The 26,343-nt window shown below is 39.9% G+C and overlaps 1 protein-coding gene across 2 annotated transcripts in view; it reads right to left on the bottom strand.

Annotated features, from left to right (window-relative positions):
• Positions 1 to 26,343, bottom strand: part of LOC144473143 (uncharacterized) — an 89,933-nt gene that overhangs the window by 36,869 nt on the left and 26,721 nt on the right. For both annotated transcript variants that reach the window (XM_078186762.1, XM_078186763.1), the window contains exon 2: positions 20,152 to 20,274. In XM_078186762.1, the coding sequence (XP_078042888.1) occupies positions 20,152 to 20,215 (64 nt within the window). In that variant the 5' untranslated portion in view covers positions 20,216 to 20,274. The remainder of the gene's footprint in view (positions 1 to 20,151; positions 20,275 to 26,343) is intronic.

Raw genomic sequence — 26,343 nt, 5'->3', positions numbered from 1 at the left:
CACTTAATCGTTGCCTTTCGGCATTGGATGACTTCCCACTTACACAACTTTGTTACGTAACTGAAATCTATACTGAATTACCTATAGCGTAAAAATAACAATAAAAACAAAATGTAGCTATCAATAGAAATTGTCAAGGAGATATTGTACAATTAAACCGCCTGTAAACCGCCCTAACAGAACTTCCATTGTAGAAGAAAAATAAAAATATCCAATACCATTAGAGAATGTACGGAAAACTGCATAGCAAAAGTTACGTCACGTGTAGAAGAAAGAAAATTGTTTAGCGAATTTATATAGTGACTTAAGGAATCCAATTTTAGAAAATTATGCTGCAGCCATAGTGTTTAGTACAGATAATTTAATAGAAAAAATAATCCTACACTTGTGATCCCACAAGTGGTCGTTAATAGCTATTAATCAGATGCGGCATTAAATAAATAAATGAAAGAAGAAAAAGGTATTATCTGCAACTCTGTCATTATTATATTTATTATTTGTATTAAAGCAAGTTACAATTAGTAGTCATCAAGTTATCATTGAAAAAATAATTTTAAATGCTTTTTTCTTTAAACTTTGTTATTCAGCTATATCTCAGTATGGAATTAGAGCAGCATCTTCCTCATTCTTTTCAAATTTTGGACGACACCTTCTGTGCATAAAAAAATTGATGTATCAAAATTTTGAACTATGCTGCAAAACGTCACTTTTCACGCTAGAATGTACCCCAATAATTTATTTTGCAGAGATATATAGCAGATTTTAATCCCTCGGACGCTTTTACCCTTTCGTACCCGTCCGTTTTCGTCACGAACGCATTAAATCCGTCCATTGATCACGCCTCTCCACTCTAATTTCGCCGGCAAAAGATCCTAACAAATTGTTCTGACGCGCAGGAGCCGTTTAAACACAAGCGGAAATTCGCATAGAGACCCGCAGAGTCCGCGGACAACAGCTGCTGAACAAGATACAATTTCGCGTGGAAGAAAAAAAAAAGGAAACCGGCTGGAACCACCGGGGACGATAAAACGGCGAAAAATGGGCGATGTGGCGGCGGAGGGTGGAAAATGAAGAAAGAGGAAGAAGAGGGCGACGGAAGAAACGTAGGCTAGAGGGGAGGAAAAAAAAGAGAAGAGACGAAGTCGCGCACGTTTCTCCTGACGCCGTTCCAGCCGGAAGTCGCGCTGGAGGGGGAGCTCTAGAATCGATAACCGCCCCTCTGCCACGTCAAAAGGGGTCGCCGCCACCCTTCTTTTAAAAGAGAGAGACGAAGGGAGCGAGAAGGACGGGGGGAGAGAGAGAGAGAGAGAGAGGGGGGGGGGGGGGGGGGGGGGGGTGAAAGAGAAAGAGAGGAGTTCGAACACCAGGTCGATCCCCGAAGGGGAAAACTGGCTGGCTGAACGATGACGCCGGCGATGACGATCATTCTCACACCGCTCTGATCATTTTAAAAGCCTAGAGGCACTTTCGAAATTTCAAACGCCATTTTTCTGATTCGCTCGATTTTTGTTCCTACCTCTCGGAAAATTCATCGGACTTTTTTCTCTTGCCCTCTCCTTTGTTCCCTTCATAGAAATTACTTCACACTGTCCAGCCATTCAAATGACAATAATTCGCAAATTTTAAGCGCCGCTATGAATTATCGTATCGAATTTTAAAATAATTCGACATTATCCAATTAGTTTTATATTTAAAGAACTGCTAAATGCATAATCGTTGCACAAGTTACAAAATTCAATTTCGTACATATGAGGTGCACACGGTTATACAAAATGAAAATTACTGCAAGTTAGGAATATATGCTATTTAGGATTTCGAGTTAAAATGGCTCCGACTGCAAATGGTTAAGTTAGACAAATGTTTAATATTAAAACATCCGTATACGTAGATTATTATCAATTTTAACCTATCATTCCGTGACGAGATTTGCATCCTCTCTTTTCTTGTCGGTTTTCATTAATAATCTCTTGTTGGGATATAGTTGCAAGATTTTTAAATCTTATACAAAATATTCCATCGCGTTTTAGTGAATTCAGCTTTCATCGTTAAAGTAGAACAATTTCTCGAAATTGAAATTTTCATTTTATCTTTTTCAAATAAAATTTCTCAAACACTAGGAGTAGAAAAACATGCAATGGATTACATATACAGGGTGGTCCAAGCAACTTGTGCACCTCCTGCAACTTCTAAAATATGCATTGAGCAACAAATTTTTCAAAGGACAAAAGAAAGGACATAATATGTAGTGCATTAATGTTTGTTATTGGTGGTACCGTTTTCCCGAAATATGAAGATTAATATTTTTTCTTAAGTAGAATACTATATTTTTTATATAAAAATATTTATATATACACAATTATTTGTAAATTGTTTAGTCATTCATATTCAATTTCGAAATTAATCTCAGAATTTGAGACCGCAGGTTTCAAGCATTTAACGCGACCTTCATCGTCCAGAAGATTAATTTAACCCTTTTGCACTCGAAGCTATTTTAATTCGAAATCTGAAATAGCATCTCTGGCCTATAGTATTTCCAATTCGTATAACTTACTGCATTTCAGACATACGATATTGAATTTAGTGACTCAAGCGACAATTACAATGCGTTCAGTTTTTGATACATAAACGAATTCGATGATGCTAACATTATTTCGAAACATGCTAGAATAATTTTAGATGACGCCTCAGAGTCGGCACTCGACTGCAATGGATTAATATAGCTGTTACAATTAAATCTGGAGTGTTACTATTATGGAGGAGCTCATTGTAAAAATACGTCGTTCACCGCGGCGACGAAGGCCGCGGGGTCTGCATTGAAACTAATTTCGAATTCGCTTCGAACTGTTTATTTCAAACAGCCGAGTTTCTGCTGGGAAAAATGTGTGTCTTACCAATTGTTGACTAAACCTTGGCCACGTGCAAATGCCTGACAATTTGATGCTAATTGTTGTCATAAATTTCAGTTTCCGTTGATAGCAGCTCGTGGTTAACTTGTAAGCGAGAAAATATAGCTACTTTTTTCGGGAGAAAAAACTCTCTAGTAAATTTCTGCGGTCATTAAAATATAGGGCAACATCAGTTTGAACCTGACATAATTCGTTTCCAAACTGAGGGACAGTTTGAGATAATTTACTACAATTGACCGCACGACCCTAAGTTCGTAAAACTAGAACCCTCTGAATGAATAGTCTCGGGCGAAACACGAAACGAAAAACGATATTACACTGCCGAAATACCGGTCGTATCCGATAAACGTCACCGAGTAAAATTAACTAAAGCTCGCAGGCAATTCCGAAGCGAAGGATTCTTCAAACCTTTCATCGTATCATGAAATTTATTTAGGCGGTGAATTGAGCGTGTCCTCGATGGTGGGGAATTCGTCGAAATTCAAATACAGGATCCAAGGAAAATCAATTTACATGAGAAGAGTGAAATCAAGAGCAGAGAGGGGACGGGGACGGGGTGGGGAGACCTTCGATTGAAAGGATAAATCATGAATACTCCATTTCTGTTAACAACGGTCTAGGCGTGAATGCAACGGGAGGAAGTAGGACAGCCTGCTGGCACCCTGAGCACTGAACGATTGATGCAACAGCAGAGAGCAGAACTTAGTATTTCAGACGAGTTTCCAATTTAGTTTGCGAGTCGCACTACCTCTGACAAGCTCTCGCTTTCGAATTAACTTCTGCAGGAAAGAATGCCGTTGCGATTTCGAGTTGCGGCTCTAGAAATAACGACGCGAGCTGTTCCGCTAGATTCGCGGACAAAATACACAGTGGATTCTCCTGAATTGTCCTTGAGCTTGCGAACAGAAATGGACAATTTGGGAAGAGGAGATACAATTATTCGAGCTCCGCGGCTCGTCTCTGTAGTTGTTGACAATCGAAGCGAGACTCAAATAAAAATCGTATCTTCTCTTCCCAAATTATTCATTATTGTTTGCAAACTGAGGGACAGTTTGCGATAATTTAATGTACTGAACAAATAATTTTTCTAAATCAAGCGAAGATCGGATAAAATTAATCGTAGACAGAATTTACTACAGAGGTAATAATTATCGATTAGATAAGAAGTGTACTCTGCGATTATTAATAGTGGCTTACACGGAATTGATAATGTATCGTGGGAATGATATTAAAATAACTTTTGAGTAGTGTACAGAGAAAATTGATGACCGCTGATTGGCCGAACGCTTGTCAAATATGTATCAAGAGATGCGTAAATATACGAGCTATGTGTAAACCGTGGAGACAAAATAGATACAAGATTTGTGGCTCTTAAATTGATCGTATTTATTGTAAATTTATATGTATAAATAATTCGTCAAACTTTTTCAAAATTAGGGCAATGTAAGATTTAAAATGTAGTTTTTTCTTGTCGAAGATGAAATAGAAGTATTTATAAAATGCTTAATGTAGTGACGACATTTATAATCTTTGCTGCACTATCGTGTTTACATTCCCCCATATACTAAGTAGCTGCGGAGGTGGAACAAGTAGTAAGAGGGAGATTATAAACATAACAGTTCTAATCGCGCGATGATTATACTTAAGACCGTTAGTGGTTTCAAAAAATAAATATCATTAATATATTATTTAATGGTTTTTTTATGATGTAGAAAAGTTTATAATAAACACTAACATACCTTTTTTTTATCATAATAATAAGAAAATTATGCCTTTTACAATATACATCAACGTATATTCTGTTAACGCAATAGTAAGAAAATTGTGCCCTTAACTTTAATAAATTACAGAAAGTTGATTTATTTTCTCATTCAATCTTAATTGACCTACACGTACAAAGGGTGTAATGCAGTATGCCCAAATTTTAGCCGAGATAGAAAAAAGAGAACTCGGTTTAGGTAAAAGTTACGTGAGACGGAAAATTTGGGGATAATAAATAACCGTAGAAATAAAGGCCAGTAACAACAATATTACAAAGACGAGGCAAAAGAAAAAATGAGCTAGTAGTTTTGATGTTGAGAAGAATAAAACGTGAATTGGTTATAAATTATGCGGTACAAATCGATCGATCAAATATATTAGTGTAAAGTGCGGAATTATAGTGAGAAGATAAAGTAAGAAGAATGGAAAAGGAAAATGGAATTTATGAAGTAGATAAGTACCTAACCTATAAGGAGAAGGAGTGTGCGCCAGAAGAGGCAAAGCAAGAAGTTCAGGAGGAGAAGTAAAGAGGAACGTGAAACTGAAGGAGACTGATGAAATATTGAGTTGCCGAGAAAATTCGAACACGACGTTTTTACGTATATATGTATAAGTATATGTTGATTAATTTTAACCAAACTTTGCCGCAAATGAAACTCTGCTATAATATGACAAAGAGATACCGATTTCCTTAGATTCAAACAATGTCGATGTTGAAATCACTGGTAGTGATAATACTGATAATTGAAAATATTTTATCATTGTAACATGTTTAAAAATTATTTATGACTAACTGTTTTTTTCTTGTTATTTATTTACGTTTGAAGATACTTAAAAACTTATATATATATGTTTCTCAATTATTATATTATTCAATTATTTCAGATTAATAATTATGTCAAGGTTTTATAGTTAATGTTAGAAATTAAATTTATTTACGTAAAAAAGAAAGTTGCCTACAATGAGCCGTAGAAAATAAGAATTAAGCAACGATTTATTTCTTCTCTAAATATTTTCATGACATTAAAAATAGTGTGAAGAGGTTCTTATATCCTTCTAATGTCTTCAGTGTTCCGTATTTCACTTGTCCATTTGTCGCTATAAACGCATAACATCTGTAGTCTATCAACAGCGGTAAAACACGATTATTTTAACAGAACATTGATTTTTGATTTTGATTTTTATCAATGTATGTACTCGTTACTCTGTATGGCAGTGCCAACCGGCACGAACTTTTCGGACGACCGAACAGAAATATCCGAGTGAATATAAAGAAGTCGGTAGCTTGTAATCGGATCGCTATCGCTCCGACTGATGAGTTCTTGACGCCAACAGAACATCGGAGGGAAGAATCACGCAACGAGCCAAGTGATAAAGGACTAATCAGCGGAGGAACCGGCTGAATCCGTGTCAATTCCGGGCCCGAAAGACGTGACGGAAGATTAAAAGGAAGAGAGCTGGCAGCGATCCAACCGGACAAGATTCCAAAATCGTGATCCACGAGGACACACACACACACACACACGGGGAGCCCCGTTTTCCGCCGGGTTGTTGATGATAATTGCGAGCTTCATAATTCCAGGTCAGGCTCGTTAATGATCCCTCGAGTGCGCGACCCTGTTTCCGTAGAATCAACGCGGACGGTTCATTGACGAATTCAATTGCGTCGAACGGAATTTACATGGTTTCCCGTGTTAACGGCAACTTGCGTCGACGGCAGGACGTATCCTGGAATTGCTGCTCGGCTTATCATTACGCGCGAGTTGTACGTTGCCAGATTGATTCTTAATAATTCGTAGTCCCCGGTAGCGACCGCGATTGTTCGATCATGTCGATCGGACTCGCGTTAATCTCGATCTTTCAATCGCAAATTGAATTGCAAATGGGACCGAGTAAGGATCTCGGAAATTCATTAAAACTTTCCGGTATTCAGGAAGATGAAGTCGAAGATAAAGTCGGAATAATAATTGCAGGCGTAGATAGTTCGTTGAGATAACTATGATCGTGTTTGAGTTTCAGTCGAAGTCATTAACAGCGTAATACAAGTTCTATTCGATGTCATTCATGTTGTCGACATCATTAAACTTGGTTAATGCTGTCTACGTCGTAGGCGTAATTACGCATTACCATTGTCAGTAATAATGAAAATCATCATCGTCGGCAGTAATCGTGGACGACGTCATCGCCATTAGTAATCATGAAGAGCACCATCATCATCATTATCATCGTTAGTAGTCATGAAAATTATCATCGCCGTAGTAAACACAACTGTATCATGAAACTTATCATGATTATTAACAACGATAAAAATGATCGTCTTCAGTAATCGTAAATATCACCATTATCAGCAATAAGGATACACATAAGCATCGTCAATAGTGAAAACTAAAACATATACATCACAATTATCAACAACAATGATAAAACACATCGTCATCAGTAATCATGAGTCGCCATTATCAGCAACAACGATACAAATCATTATGAATATCATCATTATCGGCAACAATAATAAAAATCGTCGTAAGCAATCACGAAAACCAACATCGTCAATAACCATGAAAATAATTATCGTCGTCAGTAAAATGACCGTCGTCGTTGACATCATCGACTCGACCGTCATTAACCATCGTTGCAGTTATGAAGATCATAATTGAATGTCATACAAGTAATCATCCTTAACACGTTGAGCGCCACGTCAGCCATATATGGCTGACACTAGACTTTCCGTTTAGGCCGCGCCAACCGCGCTGGCTGACAGCGTGTAACATGAGAACTATAAAATTTACACTGTTTTATGGAATTACAGAAAATTTATTATTAATTTATTATTTATTTATTTATTTTTTTATCTTCTACTGCGAGAAGAAACATTGGCTCTACAGTACCAGCGCTTCTACGCGGTGCGCGCGGCCTGACGGGGACCCCCTTAAAAATCAGCGTGGTGCTCAACGTGTTAAACATCGTCAAAGTCAGCGCCCGGCGTTGACGTTGAAGTGATAATCGTTATTGGCGCGATCGGCGTCAGCTGGATCATTAAACAAAATCGTCATCAGCGTCAGAGATAACAGGCTTTATCAATCCACCGAGCGATGACGGGGCAGAATTATGAGACAAAGTTGTTTACGCTTTGTCCTCTCGGCCGAGAAGAGTTTGCTGATATTATCTTGGTCATCGTCGTCATCGTAATCGTCATCGCCGTGTTCACCGGCGTTCAATTAGAATGCAATCAAAGCAGCCAGCCATATTATACGAAAGAGTGCGCGTGATGGTAATCAGAGAATCCTTTCAGAAGCGAGAGTTTCCTCGCGATCCAGTTTCCCGCATTCTTTTGTTCCGCGGAGGAATCATTCATAGAAGATCTAGCCAGGAAGCGAGCGCCGGGTTAGAGAAGCGTCTTGAAGCGGCGCATCATCGATCGCGCGACTCATAAGCGCGGCCACTCTCCCGCGGAGTTTCTTCGGGCCCGGGGGCTAAGAAGTTCGCAGCATCATTTAATCAGACTTACAACCGGACTGGATTCAACGGTATCTAATGGAGAAGCTGGCTGGCTCGGACCGTTCTCCTTATGTCGGCTAGAAGTTTCCGGGAATTTATGAAACGTCCACGATGATCGATGACCGACCGGGTCCTTATCGTTCACCGCGGCCAGACACGCTGTTAGCACCGTGGTAGCAATTATAGATTCTCCCGGGCGTAATTCAACCCCGGGACACGGCCTCGCGTAAAGTGAAAATAGTACCGGGGCAAATAAAGGTTTGCCAGAGGAAATTGATCGAGAACAGCCTGTCCCATTGTCGAAATTCGTAACATTAGACCCAGCAGGGCACCGCGCGTGTGGCTGGGATTCGTGTAGAATGGAAATCGAGCTTCTCCGATCTAAATATTTATGGTGAACTGGAATAGCTTGGACATTGAATCTCACCACTAGGAGACACTGTATTTCCGAGATTCCTTTGATGTAGACTACTAGACGGCTCGCCGTGTTCTTGCAGTGGAGATTTCGACAGAGAGAATTGCAGACCTTTTTACGAGAAATTAGGAGCAAGGTTCGTGCTCGCAATTTTTTCATGTGAAAAAAATAGATTATTTTTAGTACTTAGATTACGGTAGAGTAATTTTCCCAACTATCGTGCCTTTAAGCCAATTTTTGCTTCACAGTAGCTTTCTTTTTTTTTTTCTTAGTGGTTTTACGTCGCATCAGCTGCAAGGCTATTAGCGACCTTCTATTTGAATAGACCTTATATTTTGTTTATTAAGCCTGTATCTCTCAGAAATTTTAATAGGTCCTTGATTTTGTTGCTGTTTATGTTACCCTTGAGCAGTGGTTTTAGTTTGTGTTTGGTGCGCATATAATTGTATTTTCGGCAGTTTAAGATTAGGTGGTCCGTTGTCATTTGGGTGTTGCATTCTTCACATAGTGGGGATGGTTCTTTAGTTAACAGATATGAGTTTGTGTATATGGAATGGCCAATTCGGATGCGGGTAATCGCTACTTAATGTTAATAATGTTTCTAATGGTGTAAAGGATGGTGCGTTTAAACTAACGTGAGACTATTTTTCTGGCACTTAAGATTGGCGATCTCTAAAAATTGTTTGATCTAGATAAATTGTCTGATATAATATCAATTCGTGTTTCCGAAGATTTTGTCTGACTGATAATAACTAAACACAATCAGATTTGAATATCCTATCACATAAGAAGGACTTATGTTTATTTACAACGGTATCATATAGATTAAGATGTTTGGAGAGACTGAAGCCTTTTTTTGTAGTGGAACAGTTTCGATGATTCCTCGCAAGATTCCGTTTAACTTTGTGTGCACTGTTCAAACATACAAGTTTTTAATTTCACTATAAAATCAAGGGGAACTTTGTTCAACACATGTTCATAAAATTCAAATTCCTGTGACATAAAATCATCATCAATAGTTCCATAGTGCTGATCACGTTGTTTGTTCATATGCAATTTTAAAACTATTCTAAAGTTACTTTCAAATCCGATACTTTGGTATTATGTAGAGAAAATATTCAACTATAATTTAAATTTGTTTTAATGTATTCTTTTATCAAAGAAAATATTCTTCATTCCTCTTCGAATATTTCTGGGCCAATGCTGGCCCCCCTACCTGCTGTATTATTAAAATTCGAATAACCGACGCCCAAAAATATAACACGAGTTCCAAAATTACTCTACCTTGTAAGGGGTATGGGTGTTCTCGGTCGTTGAAATAAATTCGGAATACAGGATATAAGAATTTCTGAGGACAAAAGGAGATATATTCTGATTAGCGATAAATGGGGATTTACAGGATTAACTTCGATCAATTTCCTTGCTAACATCTATGGCGAGCAACGAAAGCAACTTTGATCAAATAAAACAACTAAAACTATCAAGCGGCCGGCTTTCTTAGCCGTCTTCTTCCAATAAAACTAAACTATGGTGGCAAGGTTATCATCGTATCCATATGTCCGGAAGGCGCGGCCAGCCTCCGTGGCTGTTCTCTACAACCGACGTGGTAACAGAAGAACCTGTGCAGATTCCTACAGGCGGCCAGGAAGCTACCCTGTTCCTCTCTCGGCGGGCGGCCTACTTTCGTGACTGTCTAGCGGACTGTCTTAGTGACTGCTCTAGCGGACGACCGGCCTTCATCACCATCCTCTCTCTTCCCTGTGAACGGCCGTGGCTTACCTCGTCCTCTCTCACAGGTTTAGCGCCGATCTAACAGAGATCCCTCTATTTATACAACCTCGTTACTAGCCACGAGCCTTTAATAACAATTTGATAACTAAAGTGTCTACCGCGTTCTCGATGTTTCGCGAAGCTTTGGTCGCGGTCCAGCCGATTATCGATCGGTCTACAAGCCCATAGAATCAGCTACAATAATGGTCGACAGCTTCTTCTTTTCCTTTCGCCTCGTTACAACTTCATTTAACCTGTATTCCGTTCCTCTAAAAAAGTTGTTTCAAAACAACATCTCGGTTCTTCTAAGAGCTAGAAGATCACCTTTTTAAAGTTTTAAAGATCTTAAAAGCCTGTACGATGGAAACATCTGTTCCAACCCATAAACAGATAACGCCCACAACCCCGTGCCAATCGCACGGTAGGGAAATCCTTTGGAAAAGCCCGGCGACAGGTAATGTTCCACGGTTCCACATACACGTTTCGCCACCCCGAACAGCCTCGTTTGAAGGGAGCCCCTTTTTCACCGAGCTTGACACTCTTTCAACTGTACTCGTTCGTCCCCGGGGACGCTGCATCCGAGTCATTAGGACAGTGCCGCAGCGCGAGCGCAAAGGAACCGTGGCTAATCCTTCGTGTTCGAGGCTCTCCTCGCCACCTTTGGCAGATGTTCCGAGGCCTATGGAAGTGTCATGGGGCCACGTATCGCCGATTACTTCCGTGCTTCCTCGGATCTACTTGGAAAGGAGATAACGTCCGCTAATAAGTACAGCCTGTGGACTAGTAGATAACGGATACCCTCCTTTCTGAACAAATAGGAAGCGAACTTAGGCAGAAGCATAAACCGATAGAGATGTGTATTTATCATCAGGACAAGCGAGAAGAAAGAATTTTTGGAATAGTAAATAGATTAGAAACATTTTTATCTTTGAAGATGATATAGAATTTTACAAATAAACTACTTTTGAAATGATTGGTTGCATATGGATATTACATAGTTATGTACGGTAGAAAACATTTATTTTTAGAATATTCTGGTATCCAAATGTTCTATTATGTAATCATTAGATTGCAGGTCTTCGTGCAAAATAAACATTCTACGCACAAATTGCAACACATAGGAGAAAGTTTCTTTCTCTCCTTAATAATCTTAATAAATTCAAATTAATACATCGACGTTCCTAATTTGTTTTAATCCGTCCACTATACTTATCTTTGCCATAAATGCATAAAATCTGCAGTCTATTAATCACTGTATCATTTAGATACATTACAGTACAAAGCTCGAGTGAAATTTTTAGTTAAAAAAATTGTTTCATAACAGAATAATTACCTAAAAATGAACCCTCGGATAGAAAAGTCTCTACTCTGCAACTATTATTTAAAAAAAAAAGTTTACTTGCCAAATACTATATTAAATAAGAAGACAAAGACATCTATAATCTATTTACTATTTCTATGATCTATTTTCCACAACTCTATCCCCCCTAACACCTAAATATTTATTTCTGTTACAGATAAGAGATGGCACAGCTTTACTGAACCCACAGGAAGGCCTCGATAGACACTATTTTGTTCCACTGTGTGCGAAAATGCGCGTCTGAAACGAGGAAACTCGATACAGACCTGTAGATTAATTAGTGCTACTTAGAGAATAATGTCTGCGACTAATATAGGAAGGAAACATTTTAATGTGTGAACACCTCTGGTATCACCTCTCAGGAAGTTCCTGTCCGCACAATGAGAATGCATTATATTTAAGGAAGATAAGATCCTTAGTAGAGTCATGTAATATACTTTCTGTCATCAGGTCCTGTCCTCGTTCTGAAATTAGTCGCCAAAATTGCAATGAGAATGGAAAACGCAGCATGGAGAAACACTCCAAACAGAAGTAACAGAGAATAGTCGGAGGTGTCCCAGCAGAAATATTCTTGGATCGCGGTTCCTTTCTGCTGGCAGGATAATGGGTATCTCTCTAGTGGCTGGATTGAAAGCACGGCCCGTGGACAATATATTGAAAGAAAGTTAGAGAAGCCTCTGATTCGGCGGCTGCCTGGCTGGCGTCGGAACGATCGTATCGGTCATAATTTAGTCGCGGTAGTTCCGCGAGGCGGCTTAGAATCACAGCCGAGGTGAAAAACGACGTGAAAACGAACGAACCGCTGCTCTGCGGATTCAGCAAACGGCGGCGGGTTCGTTGAACCTCCCCGTTTAATTACACGACTCCGCACCGGCTGCAACCGCCGCCTGAAACGATACACTCGGTCGCATCCTTCAGACTCTCCGCGTTCTAACGATTAGCATGATCATCTTTATTAATTCGATGACACGTTCCGCTGAACCGACCCGCTACCCTCCGTCCACCGTTGAACGGAAACGTAAAGAGTCTTTCGTGGAACGGACAATTTTCATCGTTAGAACGATCGACATAACCTCAAACAACCGGAACGCTTCCCCGGGGACTCCGACCGGGTGGAACGTCCAATCTACCAGCATTACAAAATTGCTTTGGAGAATCTAGAGCTTTACCCGAATTAAACGGCAAAGAATTACTTTGTTACTAAACGATTGGCGCGGTTCGAACATCATTTCTAGGTTATCTTTTCGAACTGTTGTCAAGTCGGGAAATACAATATATCTGCATAAAACGGTGTTCGTTTGAAGTAATCTAGAATGTTTGATTCCTTTCGGTGGCAAGAGACTATGTTTCATGTTTAAAAAGTTAGTAGATTATACACACACACACACACGCGCGCGCGCGCACATATTGGCTTAATCTCAAATATCTATGCTGTAAATAGTATGCAGAAAAAATGACATCTACAAAATTAATATAGTGAACAGAGTTCGAATGTAACTGTAATCTTTTACAAATATAAGTAATTTAGTAAGAACTTAACTTCCGAACTTCTGTTTCAAGTTGACTTTTACGTTAACATTTTAATACTGTTAGAAAATGTTCAATTTTAGTAGCTTAATTAATAGTCAATCAGTAGCTTAATTTCTCATTGAATATAGCTAGAAACGAGTAGATAAAAATAACTAGAAAATTAAGGTAAGAACTTGGTTTAGCCAAATTCGTCCATCACAGCATCGGCTATACTATAACGTATTAAAGATCTGTTAATTGGTGGTCTAGTTTCACACTCGGTACGCAGTGAGAAATGTATGGAAAATTCACCGGGAGACCTTCGGTCTCCGGAGCTGCCTCCTCTCGATGTTAACCAGAATTCGAAACGAATTTCACGGGGCTACCCGGAAGTCGTCCGGGTAATTGCTTACCAGGAGTTTCTAACTTTTCAATTATGCACAGCATCGGGCCTTGAACGCTTACGTGTTGAACACACGCGTCGAATGTCCTAGACCCGTATACATCGAGGCTAAACTTAATTAATCCTAGCCGGAATAATGATTCGCGTTAATGGACGTCAAACTAATTCCGATCGTTGTCCGTCCACTTTCCCATCGCTGTCGCGAATTACTGGGGCACGGTGAAATTGTACCAGGCGCCATGTTTATGGCCAAACATGGACACATCAGTTTTATTCTGACCGATCAACGGGTCTGTTGATTATAAAATGTGTAATATCCTCTTTGCGATGATAACTGTACAGCTCCGACCAACTATAGAGCAAAATACGCGAAATATTCAGAGCCAGGAATCGATTTTTAAAGTTATAGGTTACTGATGGGCTAGGCTATGGATTATCGCGAATACTTTAAGGTTATGTACTTCGCTGCGTGACTAATATCGACTAGGAGGCTTTTCCTTTGACAACGTGCGGAATTAAATATAGAATTTGTAGATTTACGAACGGTCTGGGCACATTTAAAATGACGTTTGAAATATTATTTCCAATAACATGTTATTTCACTTTATGATTATTTATATGTCTGCCAGCACGTTCGAAGTAACATAATTTGAAATGAAATCCTTCCATTCACTATTGTTTTGAAGATTATTTCTCTCGACATATTTGAAATTAAAATATGACGAATAATTAATTACGACGTTGCTATTATCTCAAACAGATCGATATTATTTTCATTATCGAATAACAGCATTGGAAGTAACAGCGCGAAAATAATTATTTCCAATCGTCGTTCTGATTTCAAGTAAAATTTGTTCAGGTCTGCTCGTAACTAATTGGTTAGGTATTATCGTAGAAGATTTGACACGGCTGCTAGATATGTGTGATAAAGTTACGGTTTCAATTTTTATGTTTATCTTCTTTCTTGTAAAACTACTAGCTCAGAAAATAGTACGGCCTGGCCATTTCTGCGAGGCAAACGAACCAGCGTTAAATACTTTTGGTGTCAAAATTAGTTTCGAACGGGACCACTAGGGGTGTTCAGTCGTGATAGAAGAGCATCGTGCCGGGTATTTACGTGTGCCACCGGTTCTGAAAGTTTCTCTTCGAAAGCGAAAAATTCCGAAGAACGACTGTCACGCAACAAGAGTCGAGGACACTAAAAACCCTTTACTGCGTGTACACGTCGGAATACCCAACAGCGTTTTACGGCGAAACGGAACGGCGCTGTACGTTTTATTCGGTTGCTTAGAACGAGAGACGTATGACCAGCGCGAACGAGGGAAAATTACAATGTTCCACGCTTCTCGGGAATAGGCTTGGACCTTTTGTGAAACGTCGCTGGTGCGACCGAGGAAATGAGCGAAAGATCTTCCGGCGTTGAATAGCCGGGCCGAAAAGGAAGCGAGGAACGACGTCGTCGAGCCACTGTCGACGATCGAACAAATAATGACGGCCATGAGGAGGAATATGAATGACGCGTCCGGAAGACATTTTCATTCCAACATGGCTGGAGTGATACTGCTGATACGTTGGAATTGAAATGGCTCCCTGAACTTAATAGCATTCGGACATAAAGAGGTTAGTAGTGAGGTTAGGTTTTAAAGAGAAATGAGTCGATTCTACTTTTATCGCTACATTCATCTAGAAAAAGAATACTATAGGATAAAAGGGTCCCAGTTCCAGAGGTTGTCCGGAATGCCGTCACTTTTATTCATATCAACGATAATTGCAATGAATGAACGACAAAGAATTGTAAACAACGAAGTTTTAACGTAATATTTGATAATTGTACTATTTACGATGTTTGTAACAGTTCTAAACATTATTCAGCAATTTTTCAAAAGATATTAATGAAGATATTTCTTGCAGACTTGTTAGCCTCTTTATTGTTTCAAATATAATAGCAATTTCTTTTATAAAATTAGCGAAGATTTTTCTAATTAGTCGAACCATTTAAGTCCTCTGAGTCAGCCACCGTCTTGCGAGAATGAATGAAATAAAATGATTTAAGAATTGTATTAGTTTATCATAAGTTCTATGTGCTTAATTAAATTTAGTTGTGTATTTGCCGTGAATAATCAAATTTATGAAAACGACTATAGTCTATAATTAGCTTCCAGTCCTTTGAAGCAATGTTTTTATGTCATAAAAATCATTAGATTTGATAAAGAGGGTATAATATACCTCACTTACAAATTTACAGACCTCTGATCATATCTCGAGCTTAATACAATATGTACACTCTAACTTAAGTTGAATAGGTTTTATCAGACGATGAATTTAATATAAATATATTAAAAAATTCATGGAAAGCAAATTGGAAATATTTGGGTCTTACTGCTATTTGGGTCGCGATAACCTGTACAAGTAGCTTCTCAGTAATTGGGACATCTACATTATTTTTATTCCCCGTTAATTCCAGATCAAATGTAAGCCTTCGAACAGCATAATATGCAAGAAAGAATGAACTCTTACAATATTAACTGAAAACGTATAGACGAACGAAAAATTATACTTAATGCGTCGGTAACTGGAACTCTTACCCTACTTTTCGCGAAGAAGAAAAATGCTGCACTCAAAAGCGAACAACAAGAAATGAAATGCAAAACAACCATGATCCGAAATCCATCTCCGTTCGACGGGAAAGAAAATCGGGAAGAGCACGTCCGCGAATAGCGTCCCTAAATCCGAAAATCACGGCGAATCTGAAAAACCAAATATCTCCGAATTTTCGTATTTTCTCGGTGGAGCGTGTACGGCAGTGGATTTCGGTGGATCCGCAAACTTTTAATTGCAACGCGTGGTCCGGTTTCGCGCGTGCAACACCTCCCGTCCGCCGTCGGGACAAAAAGGAAACCCTGCAGGGGCTCCGGTCGGCCATCGCATGCAGACACCGTTATGCATGTCGTACGTGCGAACGAAAGGGACATACCCGCCGGGAATGCAATCGCGAAGCGAGAAAATCAGCTTTCGCAGGGGTTCTCAAACCCGCGCGCGAACAAACGCGCCCGGGTAACGCCTTGATCCGATTACAGCTTTATCCGCGTCCTCAAACATTTCGGAGTTTCGCTCGTCGCGAATTTATTCGACGGTACACGCGCTCCAATGTTTCGCGCGTTCATCGTTCGGTTGAAATCCAATCGTCCGCGTGATTGCGGATTTTTTCGGAGATGCTGGCGATTAGACCACGGACCTTTACATATAAATAAGCCGTTTCGATATTAACCGTAGGGAACGGAAGTCAGATAAAAATTTACGTGTTCGTTTAATTATGTCAATACAGGGTAAATATCTCAGTTTCTGCTGAATCTTATATATTATACAGGGTTACCCATTTAACCCTTTCACTACGGCAGTGTCGTCCGCCGAAGTACTGTCTCTGAACGAAAGTTCACGCCAGAAATGCACAGTGCGTGTGATTTCTGTACATACGTTTTTCTTAGTTTTAAATAACAACTGTGCTGAATAAAACAATCATTGCTCTAATGTAACAAGTATATTTACATTTTTAATATGAAAAAACCTACACAATATTAAAATACAAAATTATTTTTGTATTTTGCCTACGGATGGCACTTGCATACATATCATTTGGATGCCGAATATATACGGCACCCGTACACACAGATCGTCTCGTGAATGCCGAATATATCCGGCACCCGTAACGAAAGGGTTAAATCGATTAAATTCAAATATCTTCTAAACCAATAATTCGGAAAAATACCACAGCACTTTTATAAGAAAAATGACGAACCGGATCAACTAGTATAACAAAAAAACATGTAATTTGATTAAAAAGAAATAAAGTTGAACCTTCCTATAGCTTCGACGCATTTACTTGAAGAAATCTTATGAATAGCAAATTATGTGTCAATTTCAAAGATATTTGTCTAGATTCATTTAAATGGGTCACCCTGTATATAGAACATATTTCTCAATACGTTTTCATTCAGGGCATAAAAATTGCGACAGGTGCGGTAACTGGGCCATGTATCCTATAAAGAATAACGTGACGGTGTACTTGAATTATTTTCAAGTCTATAAGTTTGTATTAAACCTGCTCGTTTTCACTGCATAAATAATTTATATGCATAAATTTATGCATATAAATGCATAAAATCCTCAATTTCCTGATTATACATATAATATTTCTCCACGCGGTAAATGAAGTCAGAATTTTCTATTTTTCAAACTGTTTCAGGTATCTTTTATGAATTTTGTGAATTATGAATGCGGGATGAATTTTGGTTCGGTAGAAAGGGTCGATTGGCAAATGTGTACGCCGGGCGGTGCGTGGTGCTGTCGATTGAAAAAGAGGAGCGGGAACAAGCCATATGCGTCTCCCACAGAGAAAAGGGAGAGTGCAGGAGGAATGACTGTGATCGCTGTAACTGGATGCAACACGACCAATCGGCGACGCGATAAGAGTCGAAAGTTCAAAGCGTGTCTCGCTTATCTTCCCACAATGATCCTGACCTTACAGGAACATATCGCGCAGTAAACACGTTTGAAATTTCACGCTAGAACATTTATTGAAGCACTACTGTACTAGGATCACGGTGGAACGCAATTTTATAAAAACCGAAATCCATGAAACGAAAGCTCGTCAGAATAGGATGGATATGAAATGACCATCAAGGGACATCTATCCAGAAACTACTAAACTGTATAGATTACAGTAGAATGGAATAATCCGAACGTGAAACCTGTGAAACTAAAACTTCTTAGAAAAGAATAGAGCTGAATTGGCGATCAAGGTCATCTATCGAGACACACTGTAGATCACAGTAGTACGCAATTTTCTAAACGCAAAACCTATGGAATCCAAAAGTCCTTAGAAAAGGATGGATTTCAAATGACCATCGAGGACATCCATCGAGGCACTACTGTAAATTAGACTAAAGATAATTCGAATGGATGGAAAGTTATCGTGGTGATCGTGTACCGATGAACCGGGTGTAAAGCGATACCTAGCAATCATGTACCGAGGCACCACTGCGAATCGGATGAAATACAATTTCAACTGTATGCAAAGTGACACCGAAGATCGTGTATCGAGGTACCACCGGAAATTAAAACCGCGAAATAAAATCGAAAACAAGAGCAAATGGAATTCATCGTCGCGGAATAAGCCGATACGGCAGGCGGGCAGACGAGCATTTAAAATTCCATGGGCATTCGTCGAGCAACAACGGTAATTTAAAGAAAAGCCCAGGTAGCGCGAACGTGATTATTTAGCGGCGGTTTTCAAGGCCCCGGCGAGCGATCGCCAGGCCGTTTCACTGGCACATATAGCGTGTACGTGGAACCTGTCTCGCGAGCGTTATCTCGCCTTAATATCGCCGGCTTATCGTTACTAGTTCTCCGGTGCGTGCGACACCCGCACGCATCCGTGAATACACACAAACGCCCGCGCTCGCTCGCGCTCTCGCTTCAGCCGCCGTCGCTCGACGCCGCGGTGCAACCTGCGCTCGGCTGCGCACCGCCGATTACATAACGCATCATTCACGAACCCGGCTGTTATGCGGACAAACTAGGCGTTTCGAAAGTAATCGGGCAAACGCAACGCGGCGGCAGTGGCTGACAATTAGACGCCTAGAGCGACGTCGTCGGACACCATGTCTCGCCCGCGTACTACCGACGCCGCGCATCGTTTATTATTAGACTGAACTCCAACTCGATGCTCGAACGCGTCCGTTTCAACAGATTTCGATAGATTTAGGTGCCATCCGACCGAGTTGTCCTCGTGAGACCGCTTCGTAAACACTGGGCACACATCAAATCGGAAACTCGTTACTGCAATTTCATCGAGATTCATCTTTTAACACTTTGCACTCGAGCGACGACTCTGAGGGAGCATCAAAAATTGCTGTATCACGTTTGAAAATATTTTTTTAACATCGTCGGATTTGTTTATATTGTTGCTTGAGTCTCAAAATTCAATGTTGTATATATAAAATGTAGTAAGACCCAGAATATTAAATATTGGTACTTGATTATTTAATTTGTGACAATTAATTCAAATTCGCAACTGTTTCATTAACGTCTACAATAAAACTAACGCGACTAGAAGATTTATGTTAAAGAGAATATATTGGATAAATTGCCAATTACAATTATAAATAATCCTAAGCATACTCGGTTATATTTTTGTCACAACGGTCCGCCTCTCGATTTGGACCGAGTACGGAACTTCGAATATTAATTATCGCGACGACATTTCTACTGTGGGTCTAATAGTTGATATTTATTAACTGTTTGACGTGTTAACTCTCGCCTCGATAATTAAAACTGTCGATGTTGTTTTATAATCAAAGCACACGACTACTCCTATGATGTGACAAAAGGCGTACGCGGACTACACAAGTCGCGCTGGAATTGGAAGTATATTTTTTCATCTCCATAAAAGTGAATCACAAGGGTGGTTGGAGTTCAAGTATAATATGTTGCGGAGCAAGTGACATGAGTCACGTAGAATGAAACTCACCTCTGGGTGGTGCCGGTGGTGCCCTCTTCGGGGTGTCGTCCGCAGAGGGTGTTCTCTCCCTCATGCTTTCCTGTAGGACCCCCTTAGAGCCACCACTTCGGTGAACCCATATGCCACGTCCTCCTGAAACATATCGTGAACAGAAATCTTAAAGGTTTCGTTCAATACCGCATTTCTGTGTCGTTCGAATTACAGGACACGTTGATGGGGAATGCTTTCAGATATTGATTCGGACATTAAAATGGATAAGAAAAGATTTCGTTGACGAATTAATTAGAGGAAATTGCTATATATAGAATATTATCGATTAGTTTTCCTATTCCTGCTGCATTGTAAATACAGTTCATATACAATGGTGTGCATGATTATAGACTTAAAGCAACTTTTACATTGCTACTAGCATATAAACGACAACTCGACAAAACATTGTATTTGTATATTTATATTTGTTATTGTTTCTAATGTAAAAATATACAAATCTGTCAATTATTATTATTTCTAATGTAGAAATATACAAATGTGATATTTGTTATTATTTCTAATACAGAAATATATAAATATGATGCCTGTTACTATCTATAATATAGAAATATTATATATTTTCTTCTTAATATACAGGATGTCTTGGTTAAGAATGCTGCGAATAATTGTAAAAGTAACTTTTACCCTTTTGCTGATATATAAACAATACCCCAAAAATAGCAATCTTTGTATATTACCAAAAGTTAGTTTGAGTCTATTATTATTCACACAACTATATTTTTGTAGAATACTGTGATGGATATATCATTTCCGCAAACTCTGTCACCGTGTAAAATCGACTCAAATAAGTTACAGTAGCAATTGTCATAACAAAATCAGTCGTCAGAAAAATTCACCATTATAATACGTATTATCTGTTTCAAGAGATCTAATATTTCAGCAGCCAACAAATGAGAATCAACATTATGTCTAACGTTTGTACCACCCCATCCTGGTGCCGGGTAAACGATGTTGGCACCACATCAGTGTCGTGTTTGTAGCTAAAGGGCAAATGCCGTCGGCGGAGGAAAGTATTTCTATCGCAGGTACGGATGTCGAATAGAAGAGGTGGTATGAATTTTCGCTGTCGAAAACTGTTAATTGCTTGTTTTACTATCTATCGATAGTAATCGATGTTATTTATTATTATCAGTATTATTACTAGTTATTTATTACTATTTATTTCGATTTATTTTTAACTACTTATATTGTTATTCATATTATTATTATTATTCAAAAGCTAGAAAACTATTGAGGGTACTACGAGGCGTTCGACGGGCCGCGGTTGAGAACCGCTGTCAACGTTCGTACGCTCGATGATGCAGTAGGAGAGGTCTCGCTAGCAGCGGCCTGGTCAAATCGCGATGCTCGCCGGCGCGGCTCGGCTTCTACATATCGTGGTGAGCGTGTGTTGCCTGGTAGCTTGGTATCACCTGCGCGATACTGGTATTCGATTCTGCGGAGGCCATCCGCTCCCGTCGGCTTTTTCATCCGGCCGCGGCGCGTTGCGCAGAATCCTCGCCTGGCTTCGCTTTTCCGTGCTTATTGGAACGCGAAGCCCCGGCTTGTATCGAGTGGATATCGCGCGCCGGGGTCTACCGAGAGTTTCGGCGGCTTTATTTGCCCGGTTTGATTGGTTCATTCGTTTCACACGTTCCTGTTTCTTCATTGCGCGGGAGATCCCGCGCGTGCACGTGCCTCTAACCGAGTTTCTATTATTAGGAAACAAAGGCGAACGGCCGACGATCCGCGAATTTTAAACTTTCGCAACCGCCACCCTGGATTAGGCTCGTTACGGGTCGAGCATCCTGAACCACCGCGATAGGCTCCTGCAATGGTTGCCTTAATGGAGGTACGGTAATATCTCTCGCATTGTTCGTCTACTTTGAAACGAAATATTGACTATTTGGGAAGAGCGGACACGATTATTCAAGCATCGCGGGTCGCTTTTATGATCGTCGATTATCAACAAACAGTCGGACTCGTCACGAACCAAGGACGCTCGTTGGTAGGACGATATCGGACTAGGCGAATCTGACCGCCGGATACGTCATAGGGTCCGTCATAAGCTAGCTTGCAACAGGCCCAGGTAACAATAACGTTTGAGGTAATGGCCATCGGAATTTCCCGGGCCTTGGAAGCAATTAGTCCGCTAAATACAAAAAGAAAGTACCTGAAACCAAGAGCGTACTTCAAATACAATAATTCCTCAATTTAATACCCCGCTCGGCTATCTTTTGCAAAGTATTTTTGTTCCCACCATTTTAATGCGCATCTAATCCACAATAGGATCATCCAGTCTGAGCAGTAAATCGTCAACCAATTAGAGAAGAACAATTACTATACCCGATCCTATATTACTCAGCATTTTTGAGGCTCTATGGGGTTATATCCACATACCTACGATATCCCAGATACTTAAACAGGCCGCTAGGATAGATTCCACAATTTTCTTACCCTCTGATTAAATAATTATAGAAAAAAGAAGGTCGTATATATAAATTAATGATCTATATCTTTTTATTGTGTTTATCTATCAACATGTTAAATTCAGGAAGAGATGTCAATTTATATATACAATTTTTCTTTTTCTTTAGGTTTTTAATCCGGGAACGCGAAAATTGTGACATCTATATTGTATGTATAACAATAGATGACTGTATCAAGCATCTAAATATACACATCTTTGTCAAGTACCCAAATGAGGTATCTAAAAATACATATATAAGTTAGATACCTGAAACTAATCGTATCTGTCAAATATCTGAAACTGCATGCATCTGTCAAATGCTCGAATATGTAACTTAACCTGTTACATATACTGGGTACCTGAAGTAGACATCTATGTATCAAGCATCAAGAGATGGATACACGTATCAAGCATTTAAGTGTGCGTATCTATATTAATTCCAAGACGAGGTACCCGAAGATAAGTGCATATTTCAGGTACCTAGAATTAGACACGTCTATCAGATACTTAAGTAATCATATTATACCAAGTACCTAAAACAAATCGCTATATGTATAAAGATACATGAATATATCAAGCACCTGAATATACACATCTTTACCCAGTACTCAATTGAGGTACTTAACACTGCGTTAACGCATGGAAAGTGTCTACAAATAAATGTATGTATCTGGCAGTTAAATACATCAACCTACTCGGTTCCTAGTTTAGGTACACCACTCGTGTGTATTTATTTCTGTATAACAATATACTAAGTTTGTAGTACCCGAAGTCGAAACGTCTTAAAGTTGAAGTACCCGAACCACGCGCCCCTAATATGTATTCACTATGAGTCTTTGCTACAAATGAGTTTTACTTTCGTCAAATAGACAAATGTTCAATAAAAATAAAATAGAATAAAATAAGAAAAGGAAAACGAAGTAAATCTCTAGTAAATAAACGGAAGTTATTTATGACTCAACCTAATAATTGTAAGTAGCCCCAATATCACCCTGTTAGCGCATAGTACATTACCCAATAAGTATAACCAAACTGATAATTGCTCCATCAGTTAAGACATAATTCGGTGGATAACGCAAGCGGCAGACGCAAGAGCTACTGACGACATTAGGCGATAAGAAACGTTCGAGGCAACTATATCTCACGGTGGAATGCTCTATTCTCTATCGATAACCGGCTAACCCCGAATTACACAAAACACAGTGATATCCATCCACGCTATGATTAAGACTACGCGAAAAACCGTGCGGCAAAACGTGTGTCGCGGTTTCGGGCTGCGGGAACGTTTTTCGATGCTATTAATAAATGCCATTCTATAAATAACGAGAACCGGTGATTTACGAGACCGAGGAGGACGACCGGATAAGGTAAACGAGCTAAACATTGTTCGCCGAGGCGAAAGCTAAACAAACGATAAGGCGGAATCCGCTCGTTTTCTATCTGCCGATGCATACGGGAGAGCCGAAGCGAGCGAGCGAGCGCGTGCATCCATAATCAAGGCCAGCGGTGCTCAATTACCAATTTCCACCGGCGTTATCCTCAATTTCTGCGAAACGCCAGGCATTCCGTATCATCGAAATGTCGCGCGAACAAACACCAACGACCGGGGGAGCTTACGCTAATGCTGTTCAAAGGACTGTGGGTTCGGCGCAGCGGTTCTCAAAACGGCGCGACGAACCGCGAGCCGCTCGACGGTCGATTCTCGGCCGCGCTTCCGTCCAATGGAGGCCTAATTGCGGCGACCGGCGCACTGTGTGCTCTGAATTAAAGAGTTTCATCCCCCCCCCCCCCCCCCCCCCCCTCCTCTGGCCGTATACAGTAAATTCTCTGAACTTGTCCCTCGGCTTGTTAACAAAAATCAACAATTCCCCAATTTCCCTTTAGCTTGAAAACGAAAATAAACAATTTGAGAAGAGGAAATACAATAAATTTTGCTCAAATTGCTTCTCAGACTGGAAACAAAAATGGACAATTTGGGAAGAGAAACCGCGACGCTCGAATAATCATATCTACTCTTCCGAAATTGTTCATTTTTGTCTATAAGACAAACGCTAGCCGACGCTAGTAGCGAACGTGTTAATTATGTGTGTCAATATATGAAGCAATGGCAAGTAATTGTTGATCGTAGAACATGTTTGCAATCGTGGTGCTTAATTAAAAATGGCGGATAATGTTTGTTGGTCGCTAAAAGTCTTGCTTATTGGACGATTTCCCTAAAAAAATCTCCTTAAATCACCGTTTCGTTTCAAGATAGAGCAAACTGTTATCAATTCTGCGTAACAATAATTAAATTGTCGACAAGCAATTGACAAATATAGAACTTGTTCTCATGCTGTTGCTAAATTCAAGATAAAAGTAAATTCGCTAAAAGTCTTGCTTGCTCGAAAAGTGTACGCAGACGTTCTCATCAAACCGTCCTTCTATTCCAAGATGGTGGAATGGTATCGATAAACAGCTGTTGATTGTAGAACATAGTATTTTTTCCAGATACTTATTATATGTCTCAGTTAGATACTTATGGTTACTATTAGCAAGGTGGTCGAAGTTGCTATTAAAGCCTTTATTGTTCAACCCCTCCCACAATACAAGTCAGACTCGTGACAAAGGTTTTACGAAAAATCGGCTAAATATGAGTATTATTAATTTCTTCTAAATCGAAGTTAAATTGAATTCTTCTATTACCAAAGTGTAAATAAAGACAATACGAGAAACAAAAATTGTTTGGTCCTATTAGCGAAAGTATTAAGCGCGAACAAGGGCTAATCAACACAACGTGAAATGAATCGTAGTTCAAGGTGTTAAAATCGATTAGTATTCAACGAACGACAAACAATTTCATTGATCACCAACGTGAGAAAATCGACTTCTCATCGAAGCATCGCTGAATTAGTTTTACGAAATGGTATCGTAAAAAGAGAAAATAAAAGACCGTATGAAAATGTTTGTATTGCTGAACCGAGGACAACACAGAGCGGGGTCAGAAAAGCAATCGTTCTCTTATCAGAACCGTGTTAAGTGTCGCATCGTGCGCTGTTCGTTGTGTTCGACGGTGTCGTTCGCGGAAAAAGAGAGCAGAACGTGCGCACACTTGTCCATTGTAAATACCTCGAAAAAAAAGGGGGATCAATATCCTTTAGTTCGCGCACGATTGACAGCACCGCCGCGCAAACAGCAATTAAAAAAACCCCAGAGCTAGTGGATTAATTGAGTGCAAAACCGAGCCGGTTAATCGATATCACGGTCACTTAGGAGTTTGCTTCTGTGAAAACGGACAAAGAAGAAGACGACGAAGAAGAACAGCGAGGAATTGGAAGGAGGAAACAGTGAGTGAGTGAGTGAGTGAGTGAGTGAGTGAGTGAGTGAGTGAGTGAGAGAGAGAGAGGGGGGGGAGGGGGGGAAAACGAAAAAACAGAATGGTTCCGGTGCCAGTGGTGCACTGCAGACTTTTCCACGGCGGAATGCCGCGTTTCAGCATTCCAGGCAAACACTGGAACCCTCGACAGACTTTGATTTATAGGGTTTCAGTGATCCTGGCTTTCGTCGCTAGCCTCTGGACACCCCCTTTCCGGGGAGAAATACTGTTCCTCTTTAGCTCGTTACCATCCTGTCCGACAATATTAGGGCTGTCGATAAGGGATCGTCGAATTTTAAATGGTTTCCCGCCCTTTTACTTCGCACGAAACGGCGGGGCTGTGTGTGTA

The sequence above is a fragment of the Augochlora pura genome, chromosome 7 (assembly GCF_028453695.1).
Source record: "Augochlora pura isolate Apur16 chromosome 7, APUR_v2.2.1, whole genome shotgun sequence".
NCBI lineage: Eukaryota > Metazoa > Arthropoda > Insecta > Hymenoptera > Halictidae > Augochlora > Augochlora pura.
The sequence above is the reverse complement of the archived record's forward strand: the minus strand, read 5'-3'. Positions and strand labels throughout refer to the sequence as shown.